General features: G+C 31.2%; 1 protein-coding gene across 1 annotated transcript in view; it reads right to left on the bottom strand.

Annotated features, from left to right (window-relative positions):
* LOC129909329 (uncharacterized) overlaps nucleotides 1–20716 on the bottom strand; it is a 34007-nt gene extending 13291 nt beyond the window's left edge. The window contains exon 1 of the mRNA XM_055986416.1: nucleotides 19862–20716. Within this exon, the coding sequence (XP_055842391.1) occupies nucleotides 19862–20712 (851 nt within the window). The 5' untranslated portion in view covers nucleotides 20713–20716. The remainder of the gene's footprint in view (nucleotides 1–19861) is intronic.
* Nucleotides 20717–21712: the final 996 nt, after the last annotated feature.

Here is a 21712-nt window from a genome sequence, read left to right on the forward strand (position 1 = left end):
AACAAAAATTAATTTTGTAATTTTTAGGTTATTTTAATGAATAGAGCTTAAAAAGAACTTTATTTTGACGTTTCACTCGATAGAATCCGAGATAATTTTTAGAAATGCGTTTTTTTCGACAAGGGGTTAACCTAGGATTTTGACCGAAAATTCAACAAAAATTAATTTTGTAATTTTTAGGTTTCTTAAATGAATAGAGCTTAGAAAGACCTTTCTTTTGATGTCTCACTCGATAGAATCCGAGATAATTTTTAGAAATGCGTTTTTTTTCGACAAGGGGTTAACCTAGGATTTTGACCGAAAATCTAACAAAAGTTAATTTTGTAATTTTTAGGTTTTTTTAATAAATAAAGCTTGAAGAGACCTTTTTTTTGATATTACACTCGAAAGATTTGGAGGAAATTTTTATAAAATTGATTTTTTTTCGACAAGGGGTTAACCTAGGATTTTGACCGAAAATTTAACAAAAAATTGTTTTGTAATTTTTAGGTTTTTTTTTAATGAATAGAGCTTAAAAGGACCTTTCTTTTGACGTTTCACTCGATAGAATCCGAGATAATTTTTAGAAATGCGTTTTTTTTCGACAAGGGATTAACCTAGGATTTTGACCGAAAACCTAAAAATTCAACAAAAATTAATTTTGTAATTTTTAGGTTATTTTAATGAATAGAGCTTAAAAAGAACTTTATTTTGACGTTTCACTCGATAGAATCCGAGATAATTTTTAGAAATGCGTTTTTTTCGACAAGGGGTTAACCTAGGATTTTGACCGAAAATTCAACAAAAATTAATTTTGTAATTTTTAGGTTTCTTAAATGAATAGAGCTTAGAAAGACCTTTCTTTTGATGTCTCACTCGATAGAATCCGAGATAATTTTTAGAATGCGTTATTTTCGACAAGGGATTAACCTAGGATTTTGACCGAAAATTCAACAAACATTTATTTTGTAATTTTTAGGTTTTTTTTTAATGAATAGAGCTTAAAAAGAACTTTATTTTGACGTTTCACTCGATAGAATCCGAGATAATTTTTAGAAATGCGTTTTTTTTTCGACAAGGGGTTAACCTAGGATTTTGACCGAAAATTCAACAAAAATTAATTTTGTAATTTTTAGGTTTCTTTTATGAATAGAGCTTAGAAAGACCTTTCTTTTGATGTCTCACTCGAAAAAATCCGAGATAATTTTTAGAAATGCGTTTTTTTTTCGACAAGGGGTTAACCTAGGAATTTGACCGGAAATTCAACAAAAGTTAATTTTGTAATTTTTAAGTTTCTTTTATGAATAGAGCTTAGAAAGACCTTCCTTTTGACGTTTCACTCGATAGAATCCGAGATAATTTTTAGAAATGCGTTTTTTTTTTCGACAAGGGGTTGATTTTGACCGAAAATCTAACAAAAGTTAATTTTGTAATTTTTAGGTTTTTTTAATAAATAAAGCTTGAAGAGACCTTTTTTTTGATATTACACTCGAAAGATTTGGAGGAAATTTTTATAAAATTGATTTTTTTTCGACAAGGGGTTAACCTAGGATTTTGACCGAAAATTTAACAAAAAATTGTTTTGTAATTTTTAGGTTTTTTTTTAATGAATAGAGCTTAAAAGGACCTTTCTTTTGACGTTTCACTCGATAGAATCCGAGATAATTTTTAGAAATGCGTTTTTTTTCGACAAGGGATTAACCTAGGATTTTGACCGAAAACCTAAAAATTCAACAAAAATTAATTTTGTAATTTTTAGGTTATTTTAATGAATAGAGCTTAAAAAGAACTTTATTTTGACGTTTCACTCGATAGAATCCGAGATAAGTTTTAGAAATGCGTTTTTTTCGACAAGGGGTTAACCTAGGATTTTGACCGAAAATTCAACAAAAATTAATTTTGTAATTTTTAGGTTTCTTAAATGAATAGAGCTTAGAAAGACCTTTCTTTTGATGTCTCACTCGATAGAATCCGAGATAATTTTTAGAAATGCGTTTTTTTCGACAAGGGGTTAACCTAGGATTTTGACCGAAAATTCAACAAAAATTAATTTTGTAATTTTTAGGTTTCTTAAATGAATAGAGCTTAGAAAGACCTTTCTTTTGATGTCTCACTCGATAGAATCCGAGATAATTTTTAGAAATGCGTTTTTTTCGACAAGGGGTTAACCTAGGATTTTGACCGAAAATTCAACAAAAATTAATTTTGTAATTTTTAGGTTTCTTAAATGAATAGAGGTTAGAAAGACCTTTCTTTTGATGTCTCACTCGATAGAATCCGAGATAATTTTTAGAAATGCGTTTTTTTTTCGACAAGGGGTTAACCTAGGATTTTGACTGAAAATTCAACAAAAATTAATTTTGTAATTTTTAGGTTATTTTAATGAATAGAGCTTAAAAAGAACTTTATTTTGACGTTTCACTCGATAGAATCCGAGATAAGTTTTAGAAATGCGTTTTTTTCGACAAGGGGTTAACCTAGGATTTTGACCGAAAATTCAACAAAAATTAATTTTGTAATTTTTAGGTTTCTTAAATGAATAGAGGTTAGAAAGACCTTTCTTTTGATGTCTCACTCGATAGAATCCGAGATAATTTTTAGAAATGCGTTTTTTTTTCGACAAGGGGTTAACCTAGGATTTTGACTGAAAATTCAACAAAAATTAATTTTGTAATTTTTAGGTTATTTTAATGAATAGAGCTTAAAAAGAACTTTATTTTGACGTTTCACTCGATAGAATCCGAGATAAGTTTTAGAAATGCGTTTTTTTCGACAAGGGGTTAACCTAGGATTTTGACCGAAAATTCAACAAAAATTAATTTTGTAATTTTTAGGTTTCTTAAATGAATAGAGCTTAGAAAGACCTTTCTTTTGATGTCTCACTCGATAGAATCCGAGATAATTTTTAGAAATGCGTTTTTTTCGACAAGGGGTTAACCTAGGATTTTGACCGAAAATTCAACAAAAATTAATTATGTAATTTTTAGGTTTCTTAAATGAATAGAGCTTAGGAAGACCTTTCTTTTGATGTTTCACTCGATAGAATCCGAGATAATTTTTAGAAATGCGTTTTTTTTTCGACAAGGGGTTAACCTAAGATTTTGACCGAAAATTCAACAAAAATTAATTTTGTAATTTTTAGGTTTCTTTTATGAATAGAACTTAGAAAGACCTTTCTTTTGATGTCTCACTCGAAAGAATCCGAGATAATTTTTGAAATGCGTTTTTTTTCGACAAGGGGTTAACCCCTAGAGCTTAAAAAGAACTTTATTTTGACGTTTCACTCGATAGAATCCGAGATAATTTTTAGAAATGCGTTTTTTTTGGACAAGGGATTAACCTAGGATTTTGACCGAAAACCTAAAAATTCAACAAAAATTAATTTTGTAATTTTTAGGTTATTTTAATGAATAGAGCTTAAAAAGAACTTTATTTTGACGTTTCACTCGATAGAATCCGAGATAATTTTTAGAAATGCGTTTTTTTCGACAAGGGGTTAACCTAGGATTTTGACCGAAAATTCAACAAAAATTAATTTTGTAATTTTTAGGTTTCTTAAATGAATAGAGCTTAGAAAGACCTTTCTTTTGATGTCTCACTCGATAGAATCCGAGATAATTTTTAGAAATGCGTTTTTTTTTCGACAAGGGGTTAACCTAGGATTTTGACTGAAAATTCAACAAAAATTAATTTTGTAATTTTTAGGTTATTTTAATGAATAAAGCTTAAAAAGAACTTTATTTTGACGTTTCACTCGATAGAATCCGAGATAATTTTTAGAAATGCGTTTTTTTCGACAAGGGGTTAACCTAGGATTTTGACCGAAAATTCAACAAAAATTAATTTTGTAATTTTTAGGTTTCTTAAATGAATAGAGCTTAGAAAGACCTTTCTTTTGATGTCTCACTCGATAGAATCCGAGATAATTTTTAGAAATGCGTTTTTTTCGACAAGGGGTTAACCTAGGATTTTGACCGAAAATTCAACAAAAATTAATTTTGTAATTTTTAGGTTTCTTAAATGAATAGAGCTTAGAAAGACCTTTCTTTTGATGTCTCACTCGATAGAATCCGAGATAATTTTTAGAAATGCGTTTTTTTTTCGACAAGGGGTTAACCTAGGATTTTGACTGAAAATTCAACAAAAATTAATTTTGTAATTTTTAGGTTTCTTAAATGAATAGAGCTTAGAAAGACCTTTCTTTTGATGTTTCACTCGATAGAATCCGAGATAATTTTTAGAAATGCGTTTTTTTTTCGACAAGGGGTAAACCTAAGATTTTGACCGAAAATTCAACAAAAATTAATTTTGTAATTTTTAGGTTTCTTTTATGAATAGAACTTAGAAAGACCTTTCTTTTGATGTCTCACTCGAAAGAATCCGAGATAATTTTTGAAATGCGTTTTTTTCGACAAGGGGTTAACCTAGGATTTTGACCGAAAATTCAACAAAAATTAATTTTGTAATTTTTAGGTTTCTTAAATGAATAGAGCTTAGAAAGACCTTTCTTTTGATGTCTCACTCGATAGAATCCGAGATAATTTTTAGAAATGCGTTTTTTTTTTCGACAAGGGGTTAACCTAGGATTTTGACTGAAAATTCAACAAAAATTAATTTTGTTATTTTTAGGTTTCTTAAATGAATAGAGCTTAGAAAGACCTTTCTTTTGATGTTTCACTCGATAGAATCCGAGATAATTTTTAGAAATGCGTTTTTTTTTCGACAAGGGGTTAACCTAAGATTTTGACCGAAAATTCAACAAAAATTAATTTTGTAATTTTTAGGTTTCTTTTATGAATAGAACTTAGAAAGACCTTTCTTTTGATGTCTCACTCGAAAGAATCCGAGATAATTTTTGAAATGCGTTTTTTTCGACAAGGGGTTAACCTAGGATTTTGACCGAAAATTCAACAAAAAATAATTATGAAATTTTTAGGTTTTTTTAATGAATAGAGCTTAAAAAGACCTTTTTTTTGATGTTTCACTCGATAGAATCCGAGATAATTTTTAGAAATTCGTTTTTTTTTTCGACAAGGGGTTAACCTAGGATTTTGACCGAAAATTCAACAAAAATTAATTTTGTAATTTTAAGGTTTCTTTTATGAATAGAGCTTAGAAAGACCTTTCTTTTGATGTTTCACTCGATAGAATCCGAGATACTTTTTGAAATGCGTTTTTTTCGACAAGGGGTTAACCTAGGATTTTGACCGAAAATTCAACAAAAAATAATTATGAAATTTTTAGGTTTTTTTTAATGAATAGAGCTTAAAAAGACCTTTTTTTTGATGTTTCACTCGATAGAATCCGAGATAATTTTTAGAAATTCGTTTTTTTTTCGACAAGGGGTTAACCTAGGATTTTGACCGAAAATTCAACAAAAATTAATTTTGTAATTTTAAGGTTTCTTTTATGAATAGAGCTTAGAAAGACCTTTCTTTTGATGTTTCACTCGATAGAATCCGAGATACTTTTTGAAATGCGTTTTTTTCGACAAGGGGTTAACCTAGGATTTTGACCGAAAATTCAACAAAAGTTAATTTTGTAATTTTTAGGTTTTTTTTTTAATGAATAGAGCTTAGAAAGACCTTTCTTTTGATGTTTCACTCGATAGAATCCGAGATAATTTTTAGAAATGCGTTTTTTTTTCGACAAGGGGTTAACCTAAGATTTTGACCGAAAATTCAACAAAAATTAATTTTGTAATTTTTAGGTTTCTTTTATGAATAGAGCTTAGAAAGATCTTTCTTTTGATGTCGTATTCGATAGAATCCGAGATAATTTTTAGGAATGCGTTTTTTTTTCGACAAGGGGTTAACCTAGGATTTTGACCGAAAATTCAACAAAAGTTAATTTTGTAATTTTTAGGTTTCTTTTATGAATAGAACTTAGAAAGACCTTTCTTTTGATGTCTCACTCGAAAGAATCCGAGATAGTTTTTAGAAATGCGTTTTTTTCGACAAAGGGTTAACCTAGGATTTTGACCGAAAATTCAACAAAAATTAATTTTGTAATTTTTAGGTTTTTTTTTTGTAAGTAATAGAGCTTAAAAGGACCTTTCTTTTGACGTTTCACTTGACCGAAAATTCAACAAAAATTAATTTTGTAATTTTTAGGTTTCTTAAATGAATAGAGCTTAGAAAGACCTTTCTTTTGGAGTCTCACTCGATAGAATCCGAGATAATTTTTAGAAATGCGTTTTTTTTCGACAAGGGGTTAACCTAAGATTTTGACCGAAAATTCAACAAAAATTAATTTTGTAATTTTTAGGTTTCTTTTATGAATAGAGCTTAGAAAGATCTTTCTTTTGATGTCGTATTCGATAGAATCCGAGATAATTTTTAGGAATGCGTTTTTTTTCGACAACGACAACCTAGGATTTTGACCGAAAATTCAACAAAAGTTAATTTTGTAATTTTTAGGTTTCTTTTATGAATAGAACTTAGAAAGACCTTTCTTTTGATGTCTCACTCGAAAGAATCCGAGATAGTTTTTAGAAATGCGTTTTTTTCGACAAAGGGTTAACCTAGGATTTTGACAGAAAATTCAACAAAAAATTACACGGTGTTACAAAAATGAGGTTTTAAAATATACGCGGGCGGAGACCTATCAGGTTTTGTAGAGCTAGTCGCACTGAATACGAAACGGTATTTGAAAATCCCCTAACACCCCCAAAATCTGGAGTTACGGGCAAAAAACGGTTTTTTGGACCTTCACCCATTGAAAAAATTCTAGCTTCGACAATTTTTTACCCATTTTCGATTTTTTTACAGTTTCTGATAGAAGATAAATATACCTTTTTAACAATGTATAAAACATGTAACTCGGTTAAACCACTTAGAATTTATAAGATGTCAAAGTTCAAAAATTCAATTTTTTTTGTCATTTGCCCAACTTCGGCATCAATTTAAAGTATATGTTTTCAAAACAACATGCTATTTAAAAAATATATTCTAAAACTATATCTATTTCCCAATCGATCGAGGTATTTTTTATGAAAATCACTTCAAAATTAGCTTAGAAAAAAAAATTTTTCGATTTCAACCCAGATACAGAAATTCGAACTTTTAGGTATAGAACAAAAATGTTGTTTCGGCACGTAGTAAGATAAGTTGGGCGCCAGGATTTGATTAAAGGTTTTTGTAGAGGAGCTCAATACAAACATTTTTTTTCTTTGGGAGGGGGGTCTATCTCCCCCCGTTTAGGTGGGAGGGGCATTTTTCTAAAAAAAATTATCAAAATAAAAAAAAATTATTAAAAAACAACGGCAACACTTACAGTAATAAATGATACCATTTCCAAAAGGCAAAATTGTGCATTTGGTTCTAATTTCTAAATCAATATAATATTACCAATAGTGTTTGAAATAATCGATTTCAAAGTTAAAAATAGGCGAAAAAAAATTTGTAAAAACTCATTTTATACTATTTTTGCCCAGACTGTGAATTTTAGTAAATAAATTACTTAAACAGAAAACTGCCTCAATTAATTCCTTATCGAACAGTGAAAACTATATGTTTCTATGTCTTCTAGTTTTTGAGAAAATTGAAAAATAAAAACAAATAAAAACAAAAAATATTTTGAAAAAAGAAAAATCTGATAAAATAATTTTTCAATTTTCTCAAAAACTAGAAGACATAGAAACATATAGTTTTCACTGTTCGATAAGGAATTAATTGAGGCAGTTTTCTGTTTAAGTAATTTATTTACTAAAATTCACAGTCTGGACAAAAATAGTATAAAATGAGTTTTTACAAATTTTTTTTTCGCCTATTTTTAACTTTGAAATCGATTATTTCAAAAACTATTGGTAATATTATATTGATTTAGAAATTAGAACCAAATGCACAATTTTGCCTTTTGGAAATGGTATCATTTATTACTGTAAGTGTTGCCGTTGTTTTTTAATAATTTTTTTTTATTTTGATAATTTTTTTTAGAAAAATGCCCCTCCCACCTAAACGGGGGGAGATAGACCCCCCTCCCAAAGAAAAAAAATGTTTGTATTGAGCTCCTCTACAAAAACCTTTAATCAAATCCTGGCGCCCAACTTATCTTACTACGTGCCGAAACAACATTTTTGTTCTATACCTAAAAGTTCGAATTTCTGTATCTGGGTTGAAATCGAAAAATTTTTTTTTCTAAGCTAATTTTGAAGTGATTTTCATAAAAAATACCTCGATCGATTGGGAAATAGATATAGTTTTAGAATATATTTTTTAAATAGCATGTTGTTTTGAAAACATATACTTTAAATTGATGCCGAAGTTGGGCAAATGACAAAAAAAATTGAATTTTTGAACTTTGACATCTTATAAATTCTAAGTGGTTTAACCGAGTTACATGTTTTATACATTGTTAAAAAGGTATATTTATCTTCTATCAGAAACTGTAAAAAAATCGAAAATGGGTAAAAAATTGTCGAAGCTAGAATTTTTTCAATGGGTGAAGGTCCAAAAAACCGTTTTTTGCCCGTAACTCCAGATTTTGGGGGTGTTAGGGGATTTTCAAATACCGTTTCGTATTCAGTGCGACTAGCTCTACAAAACCTGATAGGTCTCCGCCCGCGTATTTTTTGAGTGTTACACCGTGTTATTTTTAAATTTTTGAAAACTTTAAAGTTTATTTTCTGAATAGAGCTTAAGAACACGTTTCTTTTGATATCTCACTCAATAGATTTGGAGGAATTTTGTAGAAATGCATTTTTTCGGGCTAATTAATTTTGTTATTTTTTAAAATATTTAGGTTTCATTCATGAATTGGACTTGAAATGACCTTTGTTTAGTGACTGGCGCAATGGATTTAAAGGAAATTTTAAAAAATATATTTTTAATTCAAGGAACCTAAAAAAAATATTTTTTTTTTTTATTTTTTACCTAAATTCACTGCCCTACCTATTAATTTTAATCTCGTTTCCTTAAACCAAAACATCTTTCAAGACTTTGATCCGAAGACGTCGACTCTTGATCTGTGTTCTTTAAAAAATCAAAAACAATCACCAACCTAACCATGTTAACAACACTTCTTCAAACGCAACTTTCGGTGCCAACTTTATTATTCAAAATATTAAAATCAATTCCCGTTTATAAGTTTGAAGCCTTACAAATACCATAGAGCTTAAATTTTCAATCTAAAACGATAAATTGAAAACCATAGAAAAATTATTTTCAAAATTTATTGATGAAAAACTTCGACAAACAACCGTTTTAACTCTGACGAAACTCTAATTTAACCATCATCCACCATCCAAAAGAAAAAACAAACATCGTCCATACTTTTCTTTGCCACAAAAGATTTAACAAATTCCCCAACAGCCTCCCTTAGTATAAGGATGTTATTGAAAAAGTACAAAATAGGACAATTTTCATCCTAACAAAAATTAGAAAACGACCTTAACTCGATGAGATAAAAAAAAGAAAGACGAAAATGAAAAAAAAGGATATAAATATATTTTGCTCAGGCTGAATTGAAATTATCCGCACGGATTTCCATGAAAAATAATATTCTATTGCTATTTCGCATCAAGCCGACCGTAAACCAGTGCTACTCTGTGTCACCGTAAAAATAAGGAATCCTCTAACAATCCTTGAGAAAAAAATACATGAGAATATGAAAATATCACAAGAAAATATGAAATGAAAATGAATTTATCGAAATATAGAGAAGAGGCCTCGTTGTGTGTCTCTAACTAAACTATACTCAAAATGACATCTTCTCTCGTCGTTTTGCACAAGCAACTATATACGAGAATGACAAGGACGACCCCCAATTGTGTTTATTCCCAAATATCCTTTATCGGCTCAATAAAGAACTAAAAGAAGGGGGCGCACAAAAATGATACATTTGCTAAAATCCGTAAAATCTCTCTTTTCGACTGTGACTGCCACTATGTTTTGATGGTGAGACAGAGGACTAGTGGCGCCCCCTTCCAACAAATCATCATTTTTGTTGTTGTTGTTGTTGTTTGCCGTCGTCCTCGTCACCCGTAAAAGAGCTACAAAGCAGGATTACCACTATCGGAGCGCTCACATGACAATGAGCCAGACAATGACAGGGGCGATGGGGGCAGGGGGTAGGTTAGGTATAGTATCTATCTATATGGGAGACAAGGACGAATAACGGGAATAAATAAATGAATAAATAGAGCAATTCGGTAAATGCCGTAATATTTCTTCACATATCATAAGTTTTTATGGTCTTATTTAAATTTTGCTCCTATCGCTCTCGCATTGCCAGCCTCTGTTTTCTGTTATATTGCCTTCTGGGTGATGTGCTCTTGTCTTCTTTCGTCTTCTGTTAGTTCTCTTGCCTGATGCCTTCGCTGCTGCCTGGGCCTGAAAGTTCCGGCAATCATGACATTAAACAGGGTTGAGATGAGGGGGTGGTATATTGCCCCCTCCTCCCCCAAAAAAACTATGCCTATTCAACACAAAAACACTGAAATTGGGATTTACTGTCAATGGTGCACCCTCATCTGCACAGGATTGGGGATCAGGGTCGGGGGTTCAAGTGTTTTGTATCCGATATCCTTGGGAGTTTATGCGTTTTAGCTCGGGCGGGAAGAAACTTAAGTCCAAATTGTATATCTCTGGAGATATATTGTGCGTGAGTGAAAAGGGGTTTTTTTTTTAGATACTTCGATTGAGCCTTTTTCGTTCAATCTCTATTTCTGTTCTTAAGAGTGTTTTTTGGGAGGGGGGCAGATTATATTATTTGTGTGAAATGTTGTGTTGTCAATAGGGAATCAGGTCGCGCGAAGAGACAAAAAGGATAAACGCAAATGTTTTCCTTGATTTTGTTTTTGTTTTGCCATTTTGACATTCATCGGAAAAGGCATCCTTGTTATGTCGTCGTCGTCGGTCGTTCTGTGCGCTTATGGCTCCTTTTCCTCGATTGCCTTTTGGGTCTATATGTATGTTGTCGTTGTGTGTCTTCTTGTATATTTATATCCCCAAAAGATGCGTCTTGTATTTGAATTGACAATCTACTTGGGGAGCGCTCGCGTTATCAGTGCGTCTCATAACACGCTTAAGTATGGCAATCGACAAGATTCGGGGGCAAGGTGTTAGCTGATATATTGTTTCGTCTTTATTATGACAAACAGAAAGGGGTTCTTATATGCGATATATGGTAAGGGTATGTGGAGTTTCATATTCGTTGCGAGTCGAGTGCGATGCGGGAAGCCATTGGGGATATATATATTTGAGTGGTTTGAAGTGCGATGTTTGGCAATTTCGAAAATTCAACTATATCCACTTAAGAGGGTTTTTGTAAGGAGAATGAAAATAAACACTTAAAGCTCTGAAAGATAAACGCCTATTGGTGCAAAGTAATTACATGTTGTATAGTTGTGCGGGAAGAATTCAAATGAAAACTGTGCTTTTTGTTTGTTTTTTACTCTTTAATGCAAAGTGAAGTAGTAATAGTTATTAGAAATATATTTGTTTTGAAAGAAATAAGACGAAATCAAAGGCTCGTAGTAGGAATGAAAACTTGCAGAAATGAATGATTTATTGAGGAAGAGAAGGATATATGATTACATCAAGTGAGACATCAAAAGAAGAGTCTCTTTAAGGCTCTATTATTGATGGAGGCCTAAAAATTTCAAAAAGTTACAAAAATATTTTTTTTCTGAGTTTTAGGGAAAAATCTTGCCGAAAAAAAATTGCATTTTACAAAATTTCTTCGAAATCTATCGAGTGAGACATCATAAGAATAGTCTTTTTTAGCTCTTTTCATGAATAAAAGCTAAAATTTAAAAAAAATCCAAAATAATTGTTTGTGGAATTTTCGAAAAAAATCCTAAGTTAACTAACCCCTTGCCGAAAATATTGCATTTTTCAAAATTTCCTCCAAATCTATCGAGTACGACATCAAAAGAAAGCTCTATTCATAAAAGAAGCCTTAAAATTCAAAAAAAAAAGTTTTTTTTGCATTTTCGGAAAAAATCCTAGGTTATGGCATTGCCGAAAAAAATTGCATTTTTCAAAATTTCCTCCAAATCTATCGATTGAGATATCAAAAGAAAAGTCTTTTTAAAAGTTTGAAAAAAATTAAAAAATCAATTTTGGTTGAATTTTTGGAAAAAATTATACAAAAAAAATAATTTTTTTTAAAAATTTCCTCCAAATCTATCGAGTGAGGCATCAAAAAAGGTCTCTTTGAGATCTGTTCATAAATAAAACATAAAAGTTAAAAAAAAAATTGAAAAAAATAAATTTTGGTTGAATTTTCTAAAAAAAAACCCTAGCCGAAAAAAATAATTTTTTAAAAATTTCTTCCAAATCTAGCGAGTCAGACATCAAAAGAAATGTCTTTTTAAGCTCTAAGTAATGGATCAAACCAAATATGATGATAGGCCAACTTTAGGGCTCTCAGAATTTGGTAACTTGTTTATCCCAAATCCTTACGGTTTTCGATTTAATGCAGTTTTTGTGAAATTTCGAAAAATCCCGACTTTGCAACAGTATTTTGCTTCTTCCGCTGATAATTGATTTTTGGTTTTCACAATTCTTTCACTAAAACATTGCCTAATAATAAGATATAATTAATTAATCAAAATATTTTTTATTTCATAAGCCATTTTGCTGCAAATTAATTAACAGTTCCATGTTTTATAAAAACTCAATTTCTTTCTTTTATTTCAGAGCAACAGCCTGAAAAAAATTTGTATGGTGTAGCACTGGTTTATTGTCTTGAAAACTTGTCGTGTTATTTCAGTTTTCAAAAATGTATTAAAGTTTCCAAAGTTGAAGTTAGAACTGAAGATATTACAATTTAAAAGCAACAAAACAGGGCTTTTCAGAGAAAAATAACAAAGAAAAATAAACACAGTTTCTCGAGTGTTGTTTGTTTATTTCTTTTTGAACAAAAGACTCGATTTTTGTTTGTTATTTTGCTCTGAAAACGTCTGTTTTTTTGCATTCAAATTTTAATATCTTTCGTTCTATTTGCAACTTTGGAATTTTTAATACATTTTTGAAAACTGCTATAACACGGCAAGTTTTCAAAATAATAAACCAGTGCCACACTATACAAATTTTTTTCAGGCTGTTGCTCTGAAATAAAAGGATGAAATTGAGTTTTTATAAAATATGGAACTGTTAATTAATTTGCAGCAAAATGGCTTATGAAATAAAAAATATTTTGATTAATTAATTATTTCTTATTATTAGGCAATGTTTTAGTGAAAGAATTGTGAAAACCAAAAATCAATTATGAGCAGAGGAAGCAAAATACTGTTGCAAAGTCGGGATTTTTCGAAATTTCATAAAAACTGCATTAAATCGAAAACCGTAAGGATTTGGAATGAACAAGTTACAAAATTCTGAGAGCCCTAAAGTTGGCCTATCATCATATTTGGTTTGATCCATTACTTTTGGGACACCCTGTATACAAAATAAAATTTGGTAAATTTTCGAAATGACTCGGTTTACGAGTCTCAAGAAACTTTTGTAAATAATTAAGTGAAAAAAAATATTTTTCTTTTTTTCTTTTATAAAGCATTAAAAATAATACTGCCTTTTAAATCTCAAATATGTCAACCCACAATTAGATATTCGTCAGGCATAAGTAATTAAAGTGGTCTTCATTAAAAAACCAGTATCTATTATAGCTATACAAACCCTAAAGTGCTCTTTTCGGATACATTAATTTGTACCTGAAGAAGGTGTCAATAACACAAAAACAGTTTCGATTGCAACGAAGTTGTTTTTGGAAAGTTGTTTTGCATAAGCAAATTGAAATTGATTTTGATTTAATTTTTGTATAAATACTATCTCTTATGGCTTTTTAAATCAGACATCTCAGAAGCGAGTACTAGTTCATATCGTCACTAGCAGCGTTTCTGATTTCCACAAACATCAAATTCTATCAACATGAAAATATTTGTTGCATTCTCCACTTTACTGGCAGTAGCTTCTGCTAGTACTTTGTATTTGGCTCCAGGACATCTAATTGCACCAGCTATTTCCAGTCAATATCATTCTCAAGATGGAATTGGTCAATACGCTTATGGATACAATGATCATCTCTCAACTAAGCAGGAAGTTAAATCACTCGCTGGAACAACTAGAGGATCATACAGCTACATTGATTCGAACAACATTCTACAAACTTCCAACTATGTAGCTGATGCTGGTGGTTTCCGAGTTTCGGCAACCAATTTGCCAAAACCTGTCGAAGCTCCAGTTATTCCAGCTCAAGCTTTACCACAACAAGTTTCAGATAGTTTAGAAGTTGCTGCTGCCAAGTCGGCTCATTTCGCTGCTGTTGAAGAAGCCAAACTGCGATTGGGTGGACAGAAAGCACTTTCACTCGCAGTTGCTGGTCTACCACAACAAGTTCAAGATACTCCCGAGGTAGCCAAGGCTAAAGCAGAACACTTCACTGCTATTCAAGCAGCTAAGAACCGAGTTGGTTACCAAGTAATTGCAGTCCCTGCTCCAATTGAACTTCCACGACCAGTTCAGGATACCCCCGAAGTTGCCCAGGCTAAAGCAGAACATTTTGCCGCTATTGCAGCAGCCAAAAATCAAATTGGTTACCAAGTTCTTGCCGTTCCAGCTCCAATTGAATTACCACAACCAGTTGTCGACACTCCCGAAGTAGCCAAAGCTAAGGCAGAACATTTGCTTGCAATTGAACAGGCTAAATTAAGAAGCTCTTATTCAGCTATTGGAAATGGAATTTCAGTTGTCCAAAGTGCTCCGCTCGTTGCATCACCAATTCAATTGCCAGTTTCTAGTTCAGTTCCTTTACCCTCCTTTGGATTCGCATATTCGTCAAGTGTTGTGAATATCCCTGCACCTGTTTCACACTACTCATACGCACAATATCCTGACCCTACATTCAATCAAATATTGTAAGTCCACCTCGTTGAAGATCTATTGGCCATAATTGAAATACTGATGTTTAATAATGAAATCAATAAATTACTGTCAACTATTTAAACTATTTTATTCTAATAGTCAATCGAAGAATTTTCCAAAATCAATTTAAACTATTAAAATAGTTATTTGTGTAAAATAGTTTATTGTGTCATAATTTTTGATCTAAGGGTGGGCTAGCGAAAAAAGTGATAGAATTTGTTGGAATTACCATGATTAATTGAGAAACGTTTAAAAAGTACGATACGTGTACTGAAAAAAGAGGTTGTCTGTAAAGCCGGTTTACGGCCGATGATTTTACGTGATAACGTCGTCAGAAAACAGGTTATGGGCTTTTATTTAAAATGAGTCAACTGAAGCGTTTACTTTTTTCAAACAATCATAATTTACAAGAAAAAGCTAAAAAAAAAATACCTTTTTTATTTTAAAAGCTTACAAAAAAAATTATGCAATTTAAAAGCCAAGTATTTCTTCTTAAGAATAAAACCATTTTTAAATTTTTACAATGTGCAAAAAGTATAAAAATAATTTATTGAAAACAATCATTTTCATCAAAAAAAGCAAAAAAAACATGAATTTTTATCTTCTCACGTCATTAATTCCATTTTTTTTCCCTAACAACCTAAAAAAATACCATCTGAAAGCTTATTGTCTTAGCACAAAATATATATATATATCGTTCAGGTCTATGAGACATCTACAAAGAGAGCTAAAATTTTTTGAACTCGATCAAATTTCATTAAAAAAAGCAAAAAAAAAACATTTATTTTTATGTTCTCACGCTATGGAATCAATTTTTTTGTTTGACAATCTATAAAAAATTTATAGCATGTGAAAGCTTATTATTTCACCTTTCATATGACGTATCAATCACATTTTAAAGATGCCTACAAGAGAAGTTAGAATTTTTTAAAGTCAACCATGTCGAATTTCCAGACTGAGATTACTGGTGGCTGTTCGGGGGTCAACAGATCTTCACTGGTGTTTTGAGGTTTTTCGCAAGTTTCTTGAATTAAAATTGTGTAGCTTGTAGTTAGTCTATCGTTATGTCTGATATACCAAATGAAAGGTAATTGTATCAGGATGCTCATAAAAGTTTAATAAAATTTCTATCTGCTCTTGGTCAAAAGTTATAACCTGTTGAATTCTAAAATTTTATTTTACCATTATCTCAAAATTGTGTTAACGAAAATAATTGAAACACAAATTTAGTCATAGTCATGGTCTATCATTACTCCATATACTTTATTCCTGTATCTATTAAAGAAAATAAAAGATAAAAATAAAAAACGATGAAAATCGTTTAAAAATAAAATGCACGACTGGGTCGCACGAACTTGCTCTTAGAGTTCAAGTTGCTTAAATTTTTAAGACTTTTGATATAGAAATTTAGAAAATGTAGGTACCTACTATATGGGTACCTACAGAAAAAAAAATAAAAAAAAAAAAATAAATTCGTTTCTTAAAAAAATAATATAAAATCTGAAATCAAATTGCCCCCCAAAACAAGTATGCAGTTTTGATTGATATATTAAGATGCATTTTTAGAAAAAAAAATTTCAAAATCGTTAGAGCCGTTTTTTAAAAAACTAATTTTTTATAAATAATTTTTTGGAAAAAAAGTTTTAAAATACAACTGGTAGGTATGCCATTTTGTAGAAATCACTGATCAACATCTAAATACAAAATTTCAAAAAAATTCAATGTCCCGTTTTCGAAAATTTGATTTTTCAAAAAAAAATTTTCAAAATTTTTTTAAAAATCCAAAAATTATTTTTTTCAAAATTTTATTTTTGGCTTATATTTAAATTATATAAATGCTTCTTAACAAAAAGTTTCGTTGAAATCGAATAAGAGGTTTCGGAGATAATCGGATTTGAAAAAAACGGTTCTATGGCAGGTACCGTTAATAATGATTCTCAAAAAAAAATTTTTTCATTGAAAGATAGACCTTAGCTTAAAACTAACATTTGAATTTTTTAAACAAAATCGTTGGAGCCGTTTTCGAGATATTTCAATTTTACTAAAATCGGTATATGACAAGTACCGTTATTTTTGGTCCAAAAAAATTAATTCCAAAAACCCCTCTGGAGAGTCGCCAAATAACGCTACATACCAAGTTTGACATTAATCGGTCCATCCGTTTAGGCTGTAGCTCCTTATACAGACAGACAGACAGACGGACTTCCGGGACCCACTTTTTTGGCATTGTCTACCATCGTAATGTCATGGAAAAATGTTATCTCAACTTTTTTTTTTTGTACGAATGCATAACTTGATATATAGTACCTATATCGCAAGTAAAAACGGTCAAAAAACGTGTTTTTTAAAAACTTGTTTCTTATGTTTTTCAGTCAAAAATCACTAAACAATTCCAAAAAAAACTACATGTTCTATAAGTTTGAAATTTTCTGAACGCTCCAAAAAAAAAGCTAAAAATCAAAAACTACCCAAAAATACCCCTAAAAAAACAAGGTGTTTTTCAAAAATTCATATTTCGAAACGCAGAGTGTTGGAAAAAAATCCGTATCAGGCGCCTACTTTTTTTTCCTAATCTTTTACCTGGCACCTTTAGAATTGTCAAAAAAAATTTTACCTACCCAAATTCATCATTTTGTCATAGCCCCAACACGTGTGCAACGTTCAAACAAAACGTTATAGCTTAGTTTAAAAATTTTTAAGAATTTTTTCGTAAATGCAAATATTCTTAAATCATTCGAAATGGCGTATGGAATAAAAAATATTTTGATTAATTAATTGTTCCTAATTATTTGGCAATGTTTTTGTAAAAGAATTTAAAAAAACAAAAATCAATAATGGGCGCAGGAAGCAAAATACTGTTGCAAAGTAGGGATTTTTCGAAATTTCACAAGAATTGCATTAAATCAAAAACCGTAAGGATTTGCGATGAACAAGTTACCAAATTTTGAAACCCCTTAAGTAGGCCAATCAGCATATTTCGTTTGATCCATTACTTTTGGGACACCCTGTATAGTGTATGCGTACTATTTTTTTTTTTTTTCTAAAAAATTCATAAAATTAGTTGACTAGTTGAAAATAAATGGTGGTTAAGCGTAGTAGCTTGGGCAAACAAACCACAGTGATAAATCAACGATTTTTACACTGAAAAAAAAGTTTGTTTACAGTTTTTTCGTATGTTTCCATACTTTGCAGTGACTGCCTTTTGTTCCGTCAATTCCATTATAATCTTTGAACAACAACAACATCTTGAAGGTGCTACCACCAAGTGTTTTATGGCTAGAGTTACAGTACTGTTTCACGGATGCCAATCCGATCATCAGACTCCTTTTATTCCATTTTGTGTGTGGTGCTTGGTCTAGTAATTTTTTCATTTGATTTGAAAAACTTCTTCCGTCACACTTGAGTATTGAACCTAGACCAAGCGAGTTCAGAAGCCAGTACACTACGCACTGCGCTACCTCACCCACGTGATTAGCCTCACCCAATTGCAGGTTTTCTTAGTTTATCAACATGCAAATGAATAGACTTAGCATTTTTACTAGCTCCTTCAAGTATGATTGTTGTTGTTCGGCTCTTTCATGTTTTTCTCCATAGTCTTAAGCATAGCAACAATTCGTTTGCATATACGAAAGTAGGAAAGTGATTAGAAAGATGTTAGGCGCGGGCCCTGATTATTTTTCATCATATTAAGTTTACAGTTTTTTCGTATGTTTCCATACTTTGCACTGACTGCTTTTTGTTCCGTCAATTCCATTATAATCTTTGAACAACAACAACATCTTGAATGATGAAAAATAATCAGGGCCCGCGCCTAACATCTTTCTAATCACTTTCCTACTTTCGTATATGCAAACGAATTGTTGCTATGCTTAAGACTATGGAGAAAAACATGAAAGAGCCGAACAACAACAATCATACTTGAAGGAGCTAGTAAAAATGCTAAGTCTATTCATTTGCATGTTGATAAACTAAGAAAACCTGCAATTGGGTGAGGCTAATCACGTGGGTGAGGTAGCGCAGTGCGTAGTGTACTGGCTTCTGAACTCGCTTGGTCTAGGTTCAATACTCAAGTGTGACGGAAGAAGTTTTTCAAATCAAATGAAAAAATTACTAGACCAAGCACCACACACAAAATGGAATAAAAGGAGTCTGATGATCGGATTGGCATCCGTGAAACAGTACTGTAACTCTAGCCATAAAACACTTGGTGGTAGCACCTTCAAGATGTTGTTGTTGTTCAAAGATTATAAAAAAAGTTTGTAGTTCTTGAGATGAATACAAAATAATTCTGCTATAATTTTTAAACTATAAGTTTTTTTGTACATAGAATTAATTTAAAAAAAAGTTTTTGATTGTATCTTTTGAAAAAAGGTGGAATAAAGAAAAAAAAATTGCGCATCCTGAGCTAACGTTGAGCTAATGAATCAGGCAGTTTAAAAAAAAAAAATTGCATTTGGGGGTGCCAAATTACTTCACATAGCCTAGCAACAACAAAAAGGGAACAAATATAGCTCATGACAAGACTTTCAAAATATATTTTTTTAAAAAAATTAAAAAATCCAGAATGTTAAAACTATAGAACGAAAACGTCCAAATCTTGAGTCTTAAGTCATTGACCTTAACATAATTTCAATATTATAAAAAAAAACTAGTATCCTGGGTGTTGATTTCCAACACCGCAGAATTTTTCACTTATTTTCTTTTTTATTGGTATCTACTTCTTGGTAAGAACATTTTCTAAAATTCACTCCCATACCATAATTTTTCAAAACATTATTTTAAGATTTTTTTTTACAAATTTTCAAAATGGCTTCAAAAACAAAATTATGTATACTGTTCTTTCTATAAAGAAATAAACAAAAAAAAAAATTATGAACAAATAAGTTGCTTCCATAAATTTTATTTTTTACAAAATTTGATATTTTATAATTGAGACAGATTTTATTAAAATAAAAATTATTCACAATTTTCCATAAGATCCATGACATTGGTTGAACTTCTAATACAAGCCTTACAAGCTTTGAACGACTTGATAGTATGGTGCATAAGAGTAGTGCAAAATAGGAGTATTCACAACACTTGACGAATATGAGAATCCTTGGGATGGTAATGGAACTGAACTAGAAGTCGACAATTGAATTGGTGATTGAGAATTCTTAGAACTTTGGACCAAATAGATTCCACTACCAATAGACGCGATGGAGTTTGTCAATTTTGCCTGCTCAACGGCAAGCAAATGTTCTGCTTTAGCTTTGGCTACTTCCGGAGTGTCTTGAACTGGTTGTGGGAGTTCAATTGGAGCTGGTACTGCAAGAACTTGGTAACCAACTTTGTTTTTCGCTGCTTGAATAGCAGCAAAATGTTCAACCTTAGCCTTGGCAACCTCAGGAGTATCCTGAACTTGTTGTGGTAGACCAGCAACTGCGAGTGGAATTAAGTCCTGCAAACCCAATCGTTGTTTGGCTTCATTAACAGCAGCAAAATGAGCCGACTTGGCAGCAGCAACTTCTAAACTATCAGAAACTTGTTGAGGTACATTTTGAGCTGGAATAACTGGAGCTTCGACAGGTTTTGGCAAATTGGTTGCCGAAACTCGGAAACCACCAGCATCAGCTACATAGTTGGCAGTTTGTAGAATGTTGTTCGAATCAATGTAGCTGTATGATCCTCTAGTTGTTCCATCTAAGGATTTTACTTCCTGCTTAGTTGACAAATGATCATTGTATCCATAAGCGTATTGACCAATTCCATCTTGAGAATGATATTGACTTGAAGAAGATGGTGCAATTAGATGTCCTGGAGCCAAATACAAAGTACTAGCAGAAGCTACTGCCAGTAAAGTGGAGAATGCAACAAATACTTTCATGGTGATAGAACTTTGGTTAGGAACGGTTACAAAATGTTGGTTGGTATATTAAGAAACGCTGCTAGTCACGATATGAACTAGTACTCGCTTCTGAGTTGTCTAATTTGAAAAGCCATGAGAAATGGTATTTATACAAAAATTTAATTGCAACAAAAATCACCTAAATCAAACAACTTTCCAAAAAAAACTGCTTTTTACTTCTCTACGATCAAAGCTGGTCTTTATTGAACCAACAAAAAAAAAAAGGCAAACTAGATGTTCTTTCTTTAATTATTGATACTAGTTTATCAATGAAAAACACTTCAAATTACCTAATTCTATTTTAATGTGTGTTTCTATTTTCACTGTGAAAGTCATGGTACCTCCAAAACATTTTGGAATTACCTACAATTTTTGTGTAAAAGACTTCTAACAAGCTTCTTCTTTGATTTTAATTTATTTTCCCTCAAAATTAGACTTATAAACTTTTCACATATCAAACTTACTCAAATGAGCATATTACAAACCCTTTTAAAAAACAAAAGCAATCATTTCCAAGAAATAAAGCTTCTCCAGTTAATACCTACAACTTGATGGTGTTATTTCTTTTACCACAAAAAGGCTGTTCTTTAATTGTTTCAATTTCAAAACACACACACACAAACAAATAAGTATTTATGAGAATTATCTCATCTGGATTAACCATGTTGATTTCCATTGCTCTATAGGAAAAGATATTCTTCTTAACAAAGTCCTAAGAGTAAATGTCCCAAAAATAAGATTCCAATTGACTTCAAGCTTACACCACACACATTAATTAACGTCTAACGGCACGATTATGTCGATCAGTTGCACGAACAATATATACAAAAAAACTAACAACAACAAGAGAAACCCACAACCCTATACTTCTCTACCAATCTCGAACGAAAAGCACGCGTCTTAGATCCGCAACATTCAATTATGTCCCTCGATTTAATCCATCGCATCGCTCAGATTAATCGCTGCCTTTTTTGATAGC

The sequence above is a fragment of the Episyrphus balteatus genome, chromosome 2, assembly GCF_945859705.1.
Source record: "Episyrphus balteatus chromosome 2, idEpiBalt1.1, whole genome shotgun sequence".
Lineage (NCBI taxonomy): Eukaryota > Metazoa > Arthropoda > Insecta > Diptera > Syrphidae > Episyrphus > Episyrphus balteatus.